Source organism: Oryctolagus cuniculus, chromosome 12, assembly GCF_964237555.1.
Source record: "Oryctolagus cuniculus chromosome 12, mOryCun1.1, whole genome shotgun sequence".
NCBI lineage: Eukaryota > Metazoa > Chordata > Mammalia > Lagomorpha > Leporidae > Oryctolagus > Oryctolagus cuniculus.
The window spans coordinates 107,596,323-107,615,547 of NC_091443.1; the positions used below are offsets into that span (position 1 = coordinate 107,596,323).

The 19,225-nt window shown below is 61.6% G+C and overlaps 1 protein-coding gene across 1 annotated transcript in view; it reads right to left on the minus strand.

Annotated features, from left to right (window-relative positions):
- Window positions 1-795, minus strand: part of TSPAN3 (tetraspanin 3) — a 30,759-nt gene extending 29,964 nt beyond the window's left edge. Inside the window, exon 1 of the mRNA XM_002722029.5 lies at window positions 604-795. Within this exon, the coding sequence (XP_002722075.1) occupies window positions 604-666 (63 nt within the window). The 5' untranslated portion in view covers window positions 667-795. The remainder of the gene's footprint in view (window positions 1-603) is intronic.
- Window positions 796-19,225: the final 18,430 nt, after the last annotated feature.

Consider the following 19,225-nt stretch of genomic DNA (forward strand, 5'->3'; position numbering starts at 1 on the left):
CTCCCTTCGCACCACGAAGCGCGCCCCCCACGCAGGCGGTGCACGGCGCTCCGGTGCGGGAAGTGCGGTCCGCGGGAGCGGGGTTAGGGGAGGGCGAGCTCAGAGGCCGGGACCCCCGGGGGCTCCAGGCGCAGCACCAGGGGAAGGGGGCCTGGCCCACGGCGGCGGCGCGGCGAGGAGAAGCCCGGAAGGTGCACCCCGGGGGCAAAGTCCGCCGGCGCTGGAGGGCGAGGCCCGCCGCGGACGCGAGTCCCCGGGCGGACACCGGACGGGCGCCGCCGCCGCCGCCGCCCCCTCGGCGGCCACCGCGGAGCCACCGGGTCTCAGTCCCCGAGTGCAGAGGCCCAGGCCAGCCGCCCCGGGGCGGCCGGGGTGGGGGGCCTCGGCTTCGCGGGGCAGCTGCCGGCCACGGCCCGCTCCCCCGACAAAGGCCGCCCCGGGGCAGGGCCCGGGCTGCGGACGCCGAGCCCTGGCGCGGGGCCCGAGCGAGCGCGGAGGCCGCGGCCGGCGCCTCCCCGGGGCGGCCCCGCCAGCGCCCCCGCAGCCCGCGCCGGCGTCGGGACCCCCGCGAGGCGGCCTCCGGAGCCCCCCGGCCCCGCTCACCCAGAAGATGAGGTTGAGGAAGACCAGCACGGTCTTGGACGACGTGATGCCGCACTGGCCCATGGCGCCGGCGGCCCGCGGCGGCAATGGCGGCGGCGCCTCTCCGCTGGGAACCGCGCGGCCTGCGAGCCGCTCCCCGAAGCCCCGGCGCCGTCGCGCAGCCCGGCCCAGCAGGCACCTCGCTCCGCCGCGCAGCCGCCGCAGCCCGCACCCCGCGCGGCTCCCTGGCAACCAGGTCCCGCCCCCGCGGCCCCAGCCAATCGTCCTCGCGCGTGGCTGCACGAGGCCACGCCTCTTAAAGGAGGCGCCTCTCTCGGCCTCTGGCCGCCCTTGGGAGGTTCCGGTGGTCCAAACCCACTCCCCTGCCGCTGAATGGCGTTCACTGGGCCGGCTTTATAGACGCCTCCGAGCTGGGCGGGCTGGCGACACTGCTGGTTTCTCCACGCGGAGGTTTTCCCGCCCGTCTGGGAGAAGGGCAGGTGTTTATGGAAACCTGATTGTGCCAGGGACAGGGTGGCTGTCAGGGTCGCCAGGGAGTGGAGAAGGCGGCTGCTGGGCTGGCCAGGCAAGCAGGGAGGAGCCAGAGCGTGGGTCGCCTGGGTGTCATCTCAGGTCTGCTCCAGGGCTGAGCGTTTTGGACCAAGAGTGACCGCGGTTACAGACACTTCTTGCATGGAGACTGCACACTCTTCCCCCTCCAGGGTCAGATCACAGCGACTGACGACTGTCGGGCTGCTTCCCCCACGCCAGCCCCCACCCTAGCCTTCCAAGGAAGGTGCTGTCAGCTGTGTTTCACCTAGAGGGTCACTGGGGCTGGGTCCATGCATAGGTGACACTCCCAGCCACTCTGGGCTCATCCCTGGCTGGGCCCTGGAAGCCACCCCTTGGTTGCCCTTGCCCACCTCCCTCTCCCACAGTCTTTCCGCTCCTCTCTGCTTCCTGTTCCTGGGCACCAAGCAGCCCTTTCTCCGGCACCCAAGCTCCGCAAGCCTTGCCCCCACCCCTGTGCCGTGAGCAAGGCCAGTCCTCCCTCCCGCTGAGCCTCTGTCCTGGCCCAGGAAGCAGGTGTGGGACACGCAGCAGAGGGGCGCCCTCGCTGAGTCCAGCAGTCCTAGGAAGCCTGCCTGAAGCCAGGACACAGACCAGGGGGTGCCTGGGAGGAAGAGGGCCCAGCGGCGGGGAGAGCACTGGCAAGGCCCAAGGCAGAACATGACCTGAGCTGTGGGATGGGGACCCAGAGACCCTGGCCCGCGGGAGGCCAGAGCGGGGCTCAGTGAAGTCGCGGTGGTGAGCCCCGGCTCTGCACAGACCCGGCTGAAGTGTGCGGCGAGCGGTTCTTGCCATGCATGTCCGGGTTAGAATCCTAGGGCAGGAAGGAAAGCCTGGCTCCGGGGTGTGGCTGCGTGTCCGTCCCCTGTGCACCCCCCATCCTCATCCCCCTCTGTTGCACAAGCCCCCAGGCTGACTGGGGGAGTTGCCGCAGAACCCCAGCCCTGGGTGCACTGCCGATCCCTGACACATGGGGTGGGGGCGATGTTTACCGCAGAGCGCAGAGCGAGGAGCCGGCGGCTACGGCTTCACTCCCGGGCTCCCCGAGGAGCTGGGGTGAGGGTCTTACAGACTGAGGTTGGGACCGAGAGGTGCATGTTCAGCCTGTGGCCTCTGAGCCCCACAAACTCCATCGGGTTCTGGGGGTGTGCCTCGGGGAATCAGTCACTTTTGTTTGTAAGATTTATTTTTTATGTATTTGAAAGGCAGTATTAGAGAGACAGAGAGAGAGAGCAAGAGAGACAGATTTTTTATCTGCTGGTACACTCTCCAGATGGCTACAACGGCCAGAGCTGGGCCAAGCCAAAGCCAGGAGCTTCTTCTGGGTCTCTCACATGGGTGCAGGGGCCCAAGGACCTGGGCCATCTTCTACTGCTGTCCCAGGCCATAGCAGAGAGCTGGATTGGAAGAGGAGCAGCTGGGACTCGAACCGGCGCCCATATGGGATGCCAGTGTTGCAGGTGGCGGCTTTACCAGCCCGGAACCAGTAAGCACCCTGGGAATTCTAATATGCTTTGCCAAGCACCGTCCCAACCTCGCACACATGGCCACGCCCCTCCCGTCCTGAAAAGAAGACCCGGTCACCTCACACTGCCTCGCGCTTTCTCTTTCTCTGCCCTCAGCCACAGTCCCAGCGAGAGCCATGCTGAGCGGTGCTTCTCAGACTTCACCCTGCACCGGACTCCCCGGGGCTTGTCTGCAGCGGCCCACCAAGTGCCGCCTGGCCCGTAGGCCCCAGGCCATGTCCATGCAGTTGGATCATTTAAAAAAGTTTTCTTTTATATTTATGACAAAGAGACAGAAATCTTCCAGCGGCTGGTTCACTTCCCAAATGCACACAACAGCTAGCCCTGGGCCAGGGCGAAGTGCTCAGTCTGGGTGTCCCACGTGGGTGGCAGGGGGCCAAGTACTTGAGCCATCGCCTGCTGCCTTGCAAGGGTGTCCGTTAGCAGGAAGCTGGAAGCTGGCACGGCCGAGACAAGAACTCTGGCACTATAATGTGGTTACAGGACAGGTGTCCCAAGTCGGGTCTTGACCACTGCCCTAAATGCCTATCGCTGGCACACTCAGACACTCACTGCACAGTGGCGTCACCGCGGAGTGCCTGTGATGTGGCTCTCACCAGTGCCATCAGTGGAGGCCGCGTGCACCACGATTAAGAGCTCAGACTCGGGGTGCAGAGAGCCTGGGTTCCCGGTGCAGCCCCCCACGTCCCTGTGTGCCTCGCGCTTGCCTCTTGGGGAGGGGCTGTGGCGCCAGTGCGCCCTCCCTCGGTTAAAGTGGGTCAACACAGCTTCACTGTTGGCACCTGCACCGTTTTCTGGGCTTCTGACCTTGGCCTTCCGACTTCCTCAGCCACCAGGGCCCTGTCACCCTGTGCCTTGCTGTCCGTGTGGCTCTATCCTGAGCCTGCAGCCTCAGCCCAGGCCTTTCTCGCACAAAAGCCGGTCCTTCAAAACGTTCTGGGGAAAACAGACTCAAAAGGAAAACTTATTTTGGTGCACAGAGGCTTGAAATCCACGCATGTGTGGGGTCTTCAAAAAGTTCGTGGAAAATGTGTTTTCTAGATAAACCGTACATAGACGTGACACTATCACGCAAAATAAACCTCGTGGGGCCGGCCTTGCGGCGTAGCCAATAAAGCACCACCTGGGATGCTGGGATCCTTATGGGCACCGGTTTGTGTCCGGGCTGCCCCACTTCCGATCCAGCTCTCTGCTGATGGCCTGGGAAGGCAGGGGAAGACGGCCCAAGTGCTGGGACCCCGGGGCCCATGTGAGAGACCCAGAGAAAGCTCCTGGCTCCTGGCTTCAGCCTGGCTCCGCCCTGGCCATTGTGGCCACCTGGGGAGTGAACCAGCGGATGGAAGACCTCTCTGTCTCTCCCTCTCTCTCTGTAACTCTGACTTTCAAATAAGTAAATCTTAAAAAAAAAAAAAAAAGCCTCTTTTAATTCTGTCTCCATGAACTTTTTGAGGTACCTGCATCCGTTCAGTAGCCTGCCGCACTGCTCCAAGCGGCCCATTTATTCGTTGCACACATTTAGGGTTTACCGACTCTGTGTCTGACCCCACTCCAGGGCCTGGGGACAGAGCGGTAAAGTGGAGAGACCAGGGCCGCGGCCCGGCGGGGGTGGGGGTGGGGGTGGGGGTGGGGGAGTGTGCAACCCAGAGTTGAGATTCCATGCTAATTATGCAAATATTGACTTTAATTGCAATCGGAATAAGCAATGCAAACACGATGCCCAGATGGCCAAGAGAGGAAGTAACAGGGCCTGTGACCCCGTCTGCAGCCCAGCCCTGCCCCTCCTCTGCCTGTGTGCCCCGGCCCAGCCGCGAGCTCAGCCGTCCTCCTCCCCCGGCCAGCACCCGGCAGTGGGTCCTCTCCCCGCTGAGAGGTGCCTGCTTCTGGGAAAATCTGCCTTCTTGGGTGACCCCGAAACTCTCAATTCCTACGCCTGGTGCTCAAGTTCACCCCGGCAAAGGTGCTCCTGGCAGAACGAGAGCAGCGGAGTGGGTGCGGGCTCCCCAGAAGTGCAGGCCCCTGTTGGCCCCCGGCCCCTGTGACGAGACGGCAGGAGGACCGGGCACGCCTGTCTCCACCGAAGGACCCTCGGTGCCTAACCCGGCCTCATCAGCTCTGGTCGCTGACCCGCGCTGCGTGGCACAAAGTGTCTGTCTTCCACCAGATTAGAAAGCCTCTCTCTCTCTCTCTCTCTCTTTTTTTTTTTTTTTTTTTCCGTTGTCAAAGTCGCACCTGTTGCAGCGGCTCTAACGAGGATGCCTCACGGTAACCGGTAACGACGCACCTGCCTTTCTGGAGCCGTCCTGGATTTGAAGCCCCTACCTTTTTTTTTTTTTTTTTTTTTAAGATTTATTTATTTGAGAATCAGAGTTACATAGAGGAGAGGCAGAGAGAGAGAGAGAGAGAGAGAGAGGTCTTCCATCCGCTGTTTCACTTCCCAGTTGGCCGCAATGGCTGGAGCTGCGCCGATCGGAAGCTAGGATTCAGGAGCTTCTTCCGGATCTCCCCTGCGGGTGCAGGGGCCCAAGGACTTGGGCCATCTTCTGCTGCTTCCCCAGGCCATCGCAGAGAGCTGGATCATAAGTAGAGCAGCCGGGTTTCAAACCGGTGCCCATGTGGGCTGCTGGCGTCTCAGGCCATGGCATTAACACAGTCCGGCCCGTCCCTACCTTTTAGGAAGGAACCCCAGTGTCCGAATGTGGGGGAAGCCCAGGCCGGAGCCCAGCGGGTCCTTGTTCCACGCCGGAGCCGCGGTGAGGCCGGCGAGGCAGACAGAGACACAGGGACTGCAGGGAGGACGCGCCCAGGGCCCCGCAGCGGCCTCGCGACCACCGGCCCTGGGCCCTCTCCCGCTAACCCACCCTCCATTCCCAGCACTCCAGAAGGTGCGGGCACTGCCTGGGGGTCTGACCCTCTTCTGCCCAGGCAGCCAGAGCCCCCTTCTGCTGTTGGCAGTCGAGAGTCCTGATCACGCAATGATCACAGCAGAGAACCTGGGCCGTTCCAAGAAGCAGAAAGACAAAATCAAAGCTGCTCTGATACCCAGGAAAAAGATGACAACGTCTCCCGCCTCCCCCCCCCCAACACTTAATATAATCATAATTAGTATAGAAAAACGCATGTACCCCAAACTGAATTTTTTAAGATTTATTTTATTTGAAAGACAGAGTTAGAGAGAGAGAGAGACAGAGAGAGAGGGAGAGACAGAGAGAGGGGTCTTCCACCCGCTGGTTCACTCCCCAGATGGCCGCAACGCCAGAGCTGTGCCGATCCGATGCCAGGAGCCAGGAGCTTCCTCCGGGTCTCCCACGCGGGTGCAGGGGCCAATCTTCTATCTTCCAGCAGATGGAAGACCTCTCTCTCTCTCTCCCTCACTCTCTGTAATTGTGCCTTTCAAATAAATAAATAAATAAATCCTTTTTTTTTTTAATGTGTTGTCTGGTTTAAAAGGGGGCAACTCTGAGTATTCATTACAGAAAATTTGAAACTACAAGAAGGAACAGCGACAGTTTTGGAACGGCCTCCCAGACGTAACCATCGCTGATAACCGGTGTTCCTAACAGCTTTTCTTGGCATTTTTACGTGGCTGAGATTACACTGATGACGTCCCTCGAAGACGTTAGGAGGTGCTGGGGTGGCGGACGCTCCGCTGGTACGGCGAGTTATCCTGCGCCGTGAAGACGCCTGGCTGCGCTCCGGGCTGTGAGGACGCAGACTCACCGTGCAGGACGTTGCCTGGCCCCGGGGATGCACCTGGCGCCGTGCCTCTGTGGCCGCCTACGGCCGCGCCGGCACTTCCGTCTCCGGGGTCCTCCAACATGGCAGAGACGCCACAGGAACCACGGAGCAAGGGGGCCAGCTCCAGAACCAGTTTTCCAGGAAACGGGGGCGGGGGGCGGTCCCGGCACCGACCCACCGACAGCTGACCCTCGCCGTGGCCCCCTCAGGGGACCTCAGACAGGTGGCGTCAGTGGTGGTGGCCTCGGCTTCCCCCTGGTTTTTGCGATATTATCTTCCACATGGGGTGGGTGATAAGAACGATGGCTATTGCATAGAGTACCACCTGATAGGATGTTTCTTACTCATTGGAGGGGCCACTGTTGTGGTGCAGAGGGTTAAGCCACTGTTTGACACCGGCATCCCACATGAGCACGGGTTCGAGTCCCAGCTGCTCCACTTCCGATCCAGCTCCCTGCTGATGGCCTGGGAAAGCAGTGGCAGACGGCCCAAGTGCTTGGGCCCCTGCACTTGGCTGGAGCTCCAGGCTTCTGGCTTTGGGCTGGCCTAGCCCTAGCTGTTGCAGCCATTTGGAGAGCGAATCAGCAGATGGAATCTCTCTCTCTCTCTCTCTCCCAAACTCTGTCTTTCATATAAACAATCTTATTTTAAGTTGATTTATCGGAGAAACAGAGAGCTCCCACGCACAGTCTCCCTCCCCAGATGAGCCGCTGGCCACGCGGAGGTCAGCTGATGCCCGTTTCTCAACTCCCCCTAATGAAGTCCTACGCAGTGTCTTCACAAAGTCCGTGGAAACGCACGCCATGAAAAGCACGTGCATGGATGTCTAAATACTTTGCGCCCAAATAAACTGACCTTCTATTTATTGGAGAGGCAGAGACAGAGCGTCCATCTGCTGGCTTATTCCCCCAGTGCCCGCAAGGGCCAGGCCAAAGTCAGGAGCTGGGGACGCCATCTAGGCCCCCTGCGTGGCTGGCAAGGGCCCAAGCACTGAGCCGCCTCTGCTCCCTGCTGCCTCCCAGGGCCCTGCGTTGACCGGAAGCTGGGGTGAGCCAGAGCTGGGAACTGAACCCAGACATTTCAGGGTGGGACACGTGAGTCTTAGCTGAGAGGCTGAACGTCCTCTCCTGAAAACAAACTTCAGTGACTTATTTACTTATTTATTTATTTGAAAGGCAGAGAGAGAAGGGGGGGGAGGGAGCGAGCGAGAGCTTTCATTCTCTGGTTTACTCCCCAGATGGCCGCAGCGGCCGGGCTGGAGGTGGAGCGGCCACGTGGGACGCCGGTGGTGTGTATCCTGCTACGCCACAGCGCGGGCCCCGGGGCCTTCTGCCTAGATTTCCAGGAGTGCGCTGCTGTGTTTCCTGGGTGGATCCTGGGCGAGCGGCTCTTCTGCCTTCCGGGGACTCCGGCTTGCGGCTGTCGGCGCTGAGTTTCGGAACTGTCTTGCGTGTTGCGAGCAGTGCACAGGCCTGGAGTGGGGGCTGCCCTCCAGAGGCCACTCAGAACGGGCCATCTCCCAGAGTGACCTTCCTGAAGTCCGACTCTTGCCTGGCCCTCGCCTTGAGAGCCTTCGTCATGTTCATGGTCTACGAAGAGCCTTCGTCATGTTCACGGTCTACGAAGCGAGATCCAGTTCTCCAGCGTTTCTGGCTGAGTCCCCGGTCGTAGCCAAATACTTCCAGTTGCCCAAGACTGCCCCGTCCTCGCGCCCTTCCAGCCTCTGCACACAACGCACACTTGGCGCTGGGTGCCCGCTCACCCCCTCTCCCTGCAGGGTTGGGCTTGAATGCCCCCACGCTGGGTGAAATCCCCTTCCGTGGGCCCCCCAGACTCCCCCATAGACCACTGCCCGCAGGCCTTGTGACGGGCGGTGCTGAGGGTGTCTCTGGAGGAGGAACTCACTCTCCCACAGCTGCTTTCCTGTGGGCAGTACCCGGGCAGGGCCTCGGTCAAGGCTTGTGGATCAAGCCACGTGAGCTGGCGCTCACCCTGGAGCAGAGTCTGCTGCTACGAAGGCCTCCCCCCCTCCCCGCCCCAGGAAGCGGCTGGTGCACTGCGCAGGCAAGGACCCCCACGCCCCGCCCCAGCCCTGCTGTCCCCAGCCAGCGGTGCCTCCTGCACGGGTGCCTGCCTTCGATGCCAGCCCCGGCGGCCAGGTGCTCTGCACCACGCTGTGAGCCCAGCTCCGAGGGCACAGAGAGGCAGAAGCTGCCCTCTCCTGTCGTCAGTGCCAGGAGGTCCCTGTCTGAAAGGGACTGGGCGTCGGGGTCAGCCCATCTGAGCCAAATCCAGGCCCTGCATTTCCTGTGTGACCTTATGCAAGTCGCCCAGCTTCTCTGGGATTCAGTACTATTATTAATTAATTAATTTGCAAGGCAGAGAGCGAGCGAGAGAGAGCGTGTGAGCTCTCCCATCTCTCCCATCTGTTGGTTCACTCTCCAAATGCCCACAACAGCCAGGCCTGCGTGAGGCTGAAGCCAGGAGCCCAGAACCCATCCGGGTCTCCTACACGGAGGGCAGGGACCCCAGCACTGGGCCATCACTGCTGCCTGTAGCAGGAAGCTGGAACCGGGCACGGACGCGGTGCTTTAACTCACGTGCTGCTGCCCCAAATGCCGCCCTGGTCTCAGCTTTCTCATCTGTAAAGTGGGGCTGACGATGCGTAACCTGCAAGGTGCTTGTGAGGATGGAGGCGATGTAAGGGAAAGCCAGCCCGGGCCCCGCACAGACAGGGGCAGGGCCGCCTGCACCTCCCGTCACAGTGCCTGTGTCCAAGCTGTGGCCCCACTTCCAGTTCCCCGTCCTGGGAAGCGACACGTGGTGGCTGAAGTCCTTTGGCCACCCACGTGGGAGACCCAGATGGAGTTCCTGGCCCCTGGCTTTGGCCTGGCCTAGTCCTGGCTGTTGTGGCCATTTGAGGGAATGAACCAGTAGATGGAAGATGTCTGTCTGTCTGTCTCTCTCTCTCTGTAACTCTACCTTTCAAATAAATAATTAAATCTTAGAAAGAAAGAAAAAGAAAAAGAGAGAGAGAGAGAGAGAGGGAGGAAGGGAGGGAGGGAGGCAGGAATTGGTCTCAAACCACCGTTGAGGGTGACTGTCCTCCCCACACACTGGGGTACCCCCGCGGGCAGAGGGGGTGTCCCCGGGCCCAGCCCAGGACCCCCAGGCAGGAAGCCGCAGGGAGCAATGCTTACTGACTGAAGGGTTCTCAGCGCTTGCTGATCTGCTGCGGAGGCAGGGGCATGACTCCCATGGAGGGCCTGCTCGCTTAGATGCTGGGCTCCATCCACACAGCAGGAATCCCTGTGGGAAGATGGCGGGGTCCTGGTAGTGGCCCTGGAGCTGGGACAATAAAGGCGGGGTGTAGGGAGCAGGAGGGGGTGCCCAGTAGGGAGATGTCGGGGCGAGGGGGAGAGGGAGGCCAGAGAAGTGACTCAGGCAGGTGAGGTGGGAACAGGAACAGAAACAAGGGGGTCCCAGAGGGCAGAATACCCAAGGGAGGGCATGGAGGAGGGGTGGTGTGCAAAGGGCCCCCAGGGCCAGGGAAGCCGACTGAGCTCAGAGACAGAGGCAGAGGGTGGGGACCCCTCCCCACATGGCCGTTAGCTGGTGGGGGAAGGGAGGTGGCCCGGGGTGGGCTGCCTGACTGAGGGCCCTGGGGAGCAGGGGGTGTGGGGACACGCGGCGGGGGAGGGGGGAGCTGCCGGCTCTCACAGCCACCGGCTCGGCAGGCTGGCGGGCGGAGAGACTGCCGGCCAAGGGGATGATGAGCTGAGCGATCTGAGTTCCTTGAGAAGCTGATCTGGGAAGACCCAGGAAGCCGAGACGCAGAGGCCTGTGGGAAGGTGATGACGGCTGCCCCGCCCGCCCCGGCCAGGCACTTCCCGGCTCCTGCGGGCACCGATGGACAAGTCCTCTCCCAGCTCCCGCCCCAGAGAGTCCAGGAGCCTCCCCTGCCAGGGCTGCTCCTGGTCTCACACCAAGTGACCAGCCTGTCCCCAAGAGACCCCCCAGCTCCCCTCACATGCGGGGTTCACACAATGGAGACCCTGCTCTGTCTCTGGTTCTCAGCCCAAGGCAGCCCCTTGTCTGTGCATGCACCAGCCTCTCTCTCTCTCTCTCTCTCTCTCTCTCTCTCTCTTTCTCTCTCTCTCTCCCTCCTGCCTTCATCTCCCAGCCCCATCTCCTTCAGGGAAAGAAGCCTTTTGGAATTTTGGAAATGCGGACGCTTCCCATCAAACACGGCCCTTAGTGGATGGTGTGGGAGTCCAGGACATCACGCGAATCTCAGATGGCATCGTTTCATGCTAGTAAAGAGCTCCCAAGTGAGAAAAGCGAGGCAGAGAGCGAGAGAGAGCGAGAGAGCGAGCGCGTGCATCCACTGCAGGGAACACGACGCTGCTCTGGGGCGAGGAGGCGGCAGCAGGAGGACACATTGGGATTTGCTCGTATCCGCATCAAGGAATGCTGGGAAATGGGCCATTGCTGTGGTGCAGTGGGTTACGTCGCTGCTAGCAATGCTGGCATCCCAGAAAGTTGGCTGGAACCCCGGCTGCTCTGCTTTGGAGCCAGCTCCCTGTTAATGTGTTGGGGAAGGCAGCCACAGATGGCCCAAGTGCTCAGGCCCCTGCCACCCACATGGGAGACCCGGATGGAGCTCCCGGCTCCCGGCTTCAGCCATTGCAGGCACTGGGAGAGTGAACCAGCAGATGGAGGATCTCTCTGTGTCTCCCTCACTCTCCCCACCCCTACCACTCTGCCTTTCAAATAAATAAATCTTAAAAAAAAAAAAAAAGACACACCAAAAATAAACTGGGTGATGTCCTGGGTGCATGGGGCCAGGGGTGGGGTAGACTTTCCAAGGCATCCCTTTCTGTTTTGTTGGGATTTGTGAATCACGTGACATCACCCTCCGTGAGCAGAAAGAGGGTGCACCTGGGTGCTTAGAGGCACCAGGCCTGCTCTCCTGCGGGGGAGGGGGGAGCAGTGCCCACAAAGGTGCCCCACCCCCGGCCTGCCAGGATGTGGGACAGTGAGGCTCAGTGGCCCTGACGTGGTGTGGGGAGCAACTGGGAGCAACTCGGACTAGACTAAGTTACTGGAATTAAGACTTATTCTATGCATCTGCTCTCCCACAATATGGCGCTGGGAGAGGAGTAAAAACAGCTTCTACACAGCTGCCTCCAGTTCAGCCAATAAACTGTAGGACCTGCTCCTGATTGGAGAGCAGCGTACTCGGAGTGTGGGTAGCAGAGTTGGGATTGGTGGAAGAGGACTATAAAGGAGGAGAGAGACAACATGCACCAGGAACATCTAAGAGGAATACCTGTGCAGCCCCCGAGAGAGCCGGCCGGCGGTGTGCCGCTCCCCCGCAGAAGTGGGGAAAGTGGCCAGGGGGAACCGCCCTTCCATGGAGGTGGAAGGAACGGTAGCCAACCCGGGAAGAACCAGCAGCAAACCCGGGGAGGGCCGAGCAGACGAAAGAAAAGCGCAGGGTCCTGTGTCGTTCCTCCACGAAGAGGGGGAGCGACAACGTGGGGACATCACAGAGCCCTGGGCTCTGCCTCTCGCCAGCTGTGAGATCTTGGCCAAGGGGAACTTCCTCCCTGGACCCCCACTTCTCCTCTGTGGGACTGGGAATGCCTGGATTTGGGGGGATGAGGGGTGAGTGGGGGTGTGCCTGTGTGGTACCGTGGTGTGCTTCATGATCCCCAGTGGCCCCCTCCCCCCTTAGCCAAGGCAAAAGCAGACACAGGAGAGGCCTTGGCCTAGCTCATGGAAGAGTTGCATTGTCGACAGACTCCGCAGAGACTGGCACCAAACAATGAAAATCAGACGGGGTCACCCCCCCAAAGTCCTGGGAGGGGTCCTCACAATATGTGCACTTACAGGGCCATCACATTTCCGTGAGACTTCTGGTGGACACTCAATCCAATTCTGGTGCCTGGTGGGAGGTTCTTAGGTCAGGGGGGGCGTGCCCTTGGGAGGGGGTTCTCACAGCAGGGCTGGGCCCAGCTGTTCTCTCTCTGCTCCCTGACTCACACACAAGCTCCACACGGCCACGCCATGGACTCACCACGTGGCCAAACCAGCGGGGTCCACCTGGCCCCGGACTGTGACCCCCAAAGCCATGAACCCACATAAATGCACCTCCTCCCTGAGCAGCCTGTGTCAGGTGGTGAGTGACAGTGACGAAATGCTAAGGCACGCTGTGCTCGGCTGGCACGGTTCTACCCGTGGACGGCCCAGGATGGCCATGGGTGTGGCAGGGACCTGTCCAAAGGGGAGTTGAATCGTGGATGCATTTCCTGGACTTTGTGCACTATGTTTATGTTTTCTGCAGCTGCAAAATGACATCATTTCGTAGTAAATTATCGCCGTGATGGGTTAGCACTGGCTTCTGGGAACAGAACTCCTATCCACCAACACCCACCTCGCCAACCCGTCCGCCATCGTGACAGGTGCCGCAGGCCGGAGACCACGCGCAGGTGGAGGCGTCGGCACTGACGGGTGCAGAAGCCCGGGTGGACGTGTGGGAACTTCTTCCCCTCTCTCACGGGGACCTGGCCAGGTGCAGGCTCTCTCGACCGTGCAAGACACCCGGCTGGAAATGGGCTGCACCTGCAGGTTCTCTAGGAGCTGTGCAGAGTTGAGGCACCAGTGTTGTGGCCCAGGTTAGGTCACTGCTCTCAAGGCCGCATCCCCTAACCGAGCACGGGCTGCTCTGCTTCCCATCCAGCTCCCCGCGAATGCGCCTGGGAAAGCAGTGGAGGATGGCCCAAGTGCCTGGGCCCCTGCACCCACGTGGGCAACTCAGATGGACTTCCAGGCTCCTGGCTTCAGCCTGGCTGTTGTTACCATTTGGGGAGTGAACCAGAGGACGGAAGCTCTCTTTCTCCCTCCTACTGTCTCTGTCAGTCTTTGAAAAAGAAATAAAAACACCCTTAAAAATGGATTTCCATATTGGTAGGGGCGCAGTATCACAGCAGTCCGACAGTGAGAGATTTTGCATGTGAAACTGGATGATTTTTTAAAAAAGGTTTATTTACTTGAAAGAGTTACACAGAGAGAGGAGAGGCAGAGAGAGCGAGAGAGACAGAGAGAGAGGGAGGGAGAGAGGGAGAGAGGGAGAGGGAGCGGTCTTCCATCCGCTGGTTCACCCCTCTATTGGCCACAACAGCCAGAGCTGCGTGGATCCGAAGCCAGGAGCCAGGAGCTTCTTCCAGGTCTCCCACGTGGGTGCAGGAGCCCAAGGACTTGGACCATCTTCTCCTGCTTTCCCAGGCCACAGCAGAGAGCCGGATCAGAAGTGGAGCAGCCGGGACTCAGACCAGCGCCCACGTGGGATGCTGACACTGTAGGCGCTGGCTTTATCCACTACGCCACAGCGCCGGCCCCATGAAGCTGGATGATTTACCCATCCCGATGTGCGGGATCACGTCCCGGTGTGACCGATGTGAGCTGTGTGGCAGCTCTGGGTGAACCAGCGCAGGACACTGCCCCCGCCACCGCCCCCAGCCGCACAGCCGGGGTGGCAGGCATTCCCTGCGCGGCTCCCCACGCGCTCGTCCACAAGGACAGTGCACACAGCCCGACGGGGGTTTCACTGCACAATCACGCCGCTCAGAGCGAGGCAGCAGCAATGTCAGGATGCAACTGAACTGCCCTGGTGAGTGAGTTCCACCAATTCCGCCTGTTTAACGCCGCTCCTCACCGCACACAGACTCCAGCAGCCTGGAGCCTTCCAGCTCCATCACAGACGACACCTGATGAGGGCTCACCCAACATGACAACACCCTGCACCGCGCGTGTGGCTTCAGCAACACATCACAGCGCCCAGCCCCTCCTCCACTCTCCCCAGCAACACAGCAAGGGGGTGACCCTCGCCAGGGGAAGCGCTAAATTGTCTCTCTGCTCAAAAGCCGCTTCAGCCAAGCAGCGACCCAAAGGCAGGCAGTGGAGGTGAAGGGCGGACTCGTGTGTCACCCAGGGGTGCTGGGGCCCTGCTGAAAACCCAAGGCTCAGACCTGCGCCGCGGCTCACTAGGCTAATCCTCCGCCTTGCGGCGCTAGCACACCGGGTTCTAGTCCCGGTTGGGGCGCCGGGTTCTGTCCCGGTTGCTCCTCTTCCAGGCCAGCTCTCTGCTGTGGCCCGGGAGTGCAGTGGAGGATGGCCCAGGTGCTTGGGCCCTGCACCCCATGGGAGACCAGGAAAAGCACCTGGCTCCTGCCTTCGGATCAGCGCGCCAGTCGCGGCGGCCATTGGAGGGTGAACCAACGGCAAAAGGAAGACTTTCTGTCTCTCTCTCTCACTGTCCACTCTGCCTGTCAAAAAAAAAAAAAAAAAAAAAATCCAAGGCCCTGCAGAGCACAGCAGCTCTGTTTTCCGCTCTTGGGGGTGGCTTCGCCCTTCTCCTCCTTCTAAGCTGCCGCTCAGGGGCTGGCGGCCTGGGGATGCAGGACCTGAGCCGTCACCTGCTGCCTCCCAGGAAGCTCATTAGCAGGAAGCCAGAATCGGGGAGCGGAGCCAGCACCTGCACCCAGGCGCTCGGGTACCGACACCTCAGCCCCGCGGCCAAATGCCCGCCCCAGGCAGCTACTTTGTATCTGGACACCGCCCGCCGTCAAATCTTTAATGCTTCCTGTTTCTCTCCCTGTTGACCATCCAGGAAGACACGCCTGTCCCCTGGGCTCCGGTCTCTGCCACATTTAGACCCTGTGAGGCAGAGGTCCAGGCTGCCTGGACACTCACACCCTGGGACGGCTGAGCAACCACGCCCGGGCCCCCGCAGCTCAGCTCACGGCGCCCACGCCCACGGAGAACAGCCTCCCCTTTCCCCTCCCGGCCTCTCACCGACTCCAGCCTGGGGCTGCTGGCTCAGGTCCATTCCCTCTCTAATTCTGTCCCCAGTCCCCCTCAACGCTCTGCCGACAGTCACTACAACAACGGATCCAAAGGGGCAAACGAGAAATCTGTTAAAATCCGTGTGACTCCCTCCTCTGCCAGCGCTGAGAACATTCTGTACCTACTATGCGCTGCGTGGCAGGCCCCGGCCCCCTGTGGGTACCGCTCACTCCAGTGTGGCTGTGACTGGGGGACCGGGCTGCTCATCTCAGTTAATTTCCGTTTATTTTTGTGTTGTAGCCACAGGTGGCTGGTGGCTGTGGGATTGGACAGCCCGAGCCTATACCAGTCACAGCCGCTCCGACCTCGTTCTGGGCACGGAGAGCCACATGGCTGCCCAACAGCGTCCACTGGCTCCCCTGTGGGGCCTTCCGTGTCCCCGGCTCGGAGCAGCACTCCCTTGGTGGCAAAACCTCCAAGCCGGCACGGGTAGAGGCCAATCTTGGGTCACAGGTTGCGTGGCTTAGGGGTGAAAGGTGCCCTCCCCACGGTCACGACCCCGTGCCCAGATCCCTGCAGGTGCGTCTCCAGCTGTGGGCAGCTGGCCGAGCTCACCGTCCCCATCCTCCGACACCAGGCCAGCGCCGCCTGCAGGTGTGGGTACTGCAGGGCCTTCCACGGCCGACCTGGCTTCGCTTCTGTCACTGTCGGTGACTTCCTGGGGGAGAGCCTGCCGTGCGGGTCGCTGTGCTGGTGCCGAGGGCACCCGTCCAGCGCGCTGATGGCACTGCAGACGGAAGCACGATGGAGAGAGAACTCCCATGAGGCTCCAACGTGAGGACAGATGGCTGCAGTCCCGAGAGGGGAGGAGCCCAGGGAGGTGCACCTGCTGTCCCAGTATCGCCGCACTGCGGCCCTTCCCACGGCCGACGTGCAGAGCTGCTGTCTCTGCTGGAAACCAGACCCTCCCCGGCGGCCCCTGCCAGGGCCATGGGGTGCAGTGAGCGGGGATGCCAGGGCGGCCGGAGCCCAGGCCGGGGAGAAGGTGGGCAGGTGGCTGACAGCCGGCCCGCAGGAGTGACATTGCCATGTGCCGGGGCTGACAGATGCTCCGCGGGAGATTAGGAACTCAGGCTGCGTCCCTGGGGCCCTGATACCATCAGTGCTTAAGAGGCTGTCTGATGTCATTACAAATCTCCCGGCCGGGCTCGCAGGTGTGGGAGGACAGGGCGGCCGCAAGGGTGTTTGGCTTTAATTGTGGCCATTAATCTGGCGCCAGCAGCTGGCCTGGGCTGCAGGGGAAGGGGTAGGGAGCCTGTCACTTGGGGAACAGTGCACCCCGCTGCTTTGCTGTCTGGCGGATGGGAGACAGCGGGCCGGCTGTGCCCCCCCCCCCCCCCGCCCAGTTCCCCTGGCCGCCACACGTGCTGTGGGTGTCGGTTCATGGCCTCCTCTTTGGCTCCCACGGGAGTCGGTGGGTGAGCAGGGCCACTGTGGGGCGTGGTACCAGCCCCCTGCCCCGAGTCCAGGCAAGTGCAGTAAGAATGGGAGGAGGGGCAGGGTGGGGCGGGGAGAGGCCCCGAGTCCAGCGGGGGCAGTCCAGGGGGCAGGATGGGGAGTGGGGCCCTCATTTGGAGCTGGCATGGTAGGCGTGGGTGACTTGGAGCTGTCTGGCCTTGGCAGAGTGGGACCCAGAGGGACGGGGAGCACGTGGGTTTCCACTGGGCCCCTCCCTGCTGTCCCAGGAAGCCCAGTGGGGACTCTGGGGAGAGCTGGGGCGGGGTGGGGGTCTCGCCCCGCTCTCTCTGCCCCACACTGTCCCCTGGAACCTGCTCTGCTGCTGTGGCCCAGGGACTCCTGCCCTTCTCCACCGAGGGTGCTGTGGGGCTCCTGAGTGCCTGCCAGACCGGGTCAGAGTGAACGCGGCTTCGCACCTCTGTCCCCTCTGCCCACCGGGAGAACTCCTGTTCAGCCTTCAAAGCCCAGGCCAGACACACGTCCTCTTGAAACAGGCAGGTGGACAGGAGAAAATCCAGTAGATCTGTGAGCTGGAAGACCATGCCCCCGTGTGCTCTTACACCCCCACCTGCACGCGCACCTGCCAATCAGACTACGTGACCACTGCCCTTGGAAGTGGATAAAGGCCTGGACCACGGTGGGCCCTCCCCTTGTTGCCTTGTGGCCACCCACTCTCTGCTTTACTGCCCATCCGCTCACTCCATCTGGCTCCTGGCCTGCTCTCTGCCTGCTATGGACCCAACGTAGCTTCTAGACCTCTCTTCCTTCCCTAATTAAAGCCCTCACTCTCCTCTGCATTTCTCTCGCTGAATAAAACCCTTAAAAAACGTACCCTGTGGTCTGGGCTACTGGAGCCAGTATTCATGGCACGTACCAAGATTGTTAATATTTAAAATTATTAATAAGCCGGACGACACCACTCTCAGAAGGCTCCCAAGACTGCCCTTCCTCCCCTCACGTCCGAGAGGTGACGCCTTGGCCCCCACCCTGCCTTCTGCGGTCACCCGGCTGCCACAGCCATCACTGTCACCGTGTCACAGCTCCTGGAGGACCCTGGACCCACATCTGCCCGCACACCCAGCCCAGGGCCTGGCTCAGGGCACTGTCCCATGAGCCAAGCTGAATTTGCGACAGGTCAGTGGCGGTGGGGCGGCGGTCACGCTGCGTGGCCTTGGGGGTCCCCTCCCCTCTCTGGGCTGCTGCTTAGCTTCTGCCTGCTGCAGGGGTGCACGCAGAGTAGGGCGTCTCAGCGGCGGCCCCCAAGGTGGCTGGAACTCTTGGGAGACACAGGGACCTGGAGCTTCCTTGGTTCCCGAGAGACATGGAGAAAGCAGCCCAGGCCAAGACAGGCAGGGCCGGCCGCGGGGCTCTGCGAGCAAGGCGGCTGCAGACAGGCGGGTGCTGCAGATGCGCTTCGTCGGCACAGAAGATCGACTCACACTGCAGCCCCGCGGGCGGCCGGGAGGGAGACGGCCACACCCAGCCTGAGAAGCCAGCCAGATCCGGGGCCCCCACCGCTGACCCACTCAATATTGCCATTGATTGCAATCCGAAAACAGTCCAATTCAATGAAAGCGTCCCACAGCAGTAGGCTAACGACTTCCCCAAAATACAGCACAGTGGTCGAAGCTTCTGTACACCAAGACGCAGCGTGGAATGACAGCAAGCTCCAGGGGCGGGGGCCGGGGGGTGCTGCTTCTGGACCCTCCAAACACCCCAGGCTAGAGCCCCCGCCTGGGTCCTCACCCCTCACCTCCCTCCCTCCCTCTCACGGCTCATCACTGAGCTTGGCTGCCCACGACCCCCCCAGTGCGCCGTGGGGATTGCGCAGCGAGCGTCGTCGGGCACTGCGGGCTGGCGGCTGAGCCGAGGTCTGGGACACTTGCATCACACATCCCCCCGCCAGGCTGCCGGGAAGGAGTCTCGCCTCCCATTCCAGTCCGGCTTCCTCCCTTCCCTGGGAGGCAGCACTGGTGGCTCAAGTACTTCCTGCCACCTGCATGGAGACCCGGATGGAGCTCCTGGTTCCTGGCTCCAGCCTGGCCCGGCCCTGGCCAGTGTGGGCATCTGGGGAGTGAACCAGCGGGTGGAAGCGCTGGCTCTCTTGGCCTCTCTCAAATAAACAACAAATCATGCACGTCCGTACATCGTGTGGGGAGGAGGGCAGTGCAGGGGCCTGGGCCTGTTCCCGCCCCTGCTCAGCACTGCCATGGGCGGTGGGAGAAAGGACTGGTCACCCTGACTCCTCACATTCAGCCAGGAGAGACCGGGGAAGCTGCAGGAGCAGCCGATCCCATGCTGCCCCGAGCTCATGGCGGCCCTCCCCTGGCCCAGCGACAGTCCGGTCCCCATCCTCGGGAGCCGACAGTATTTGAACATTTACCACTGCAGGAGGTGACCACTGGCTGCCGTGTAAGGGAGTCTAAGGCAGCAGGCCCCTGGCG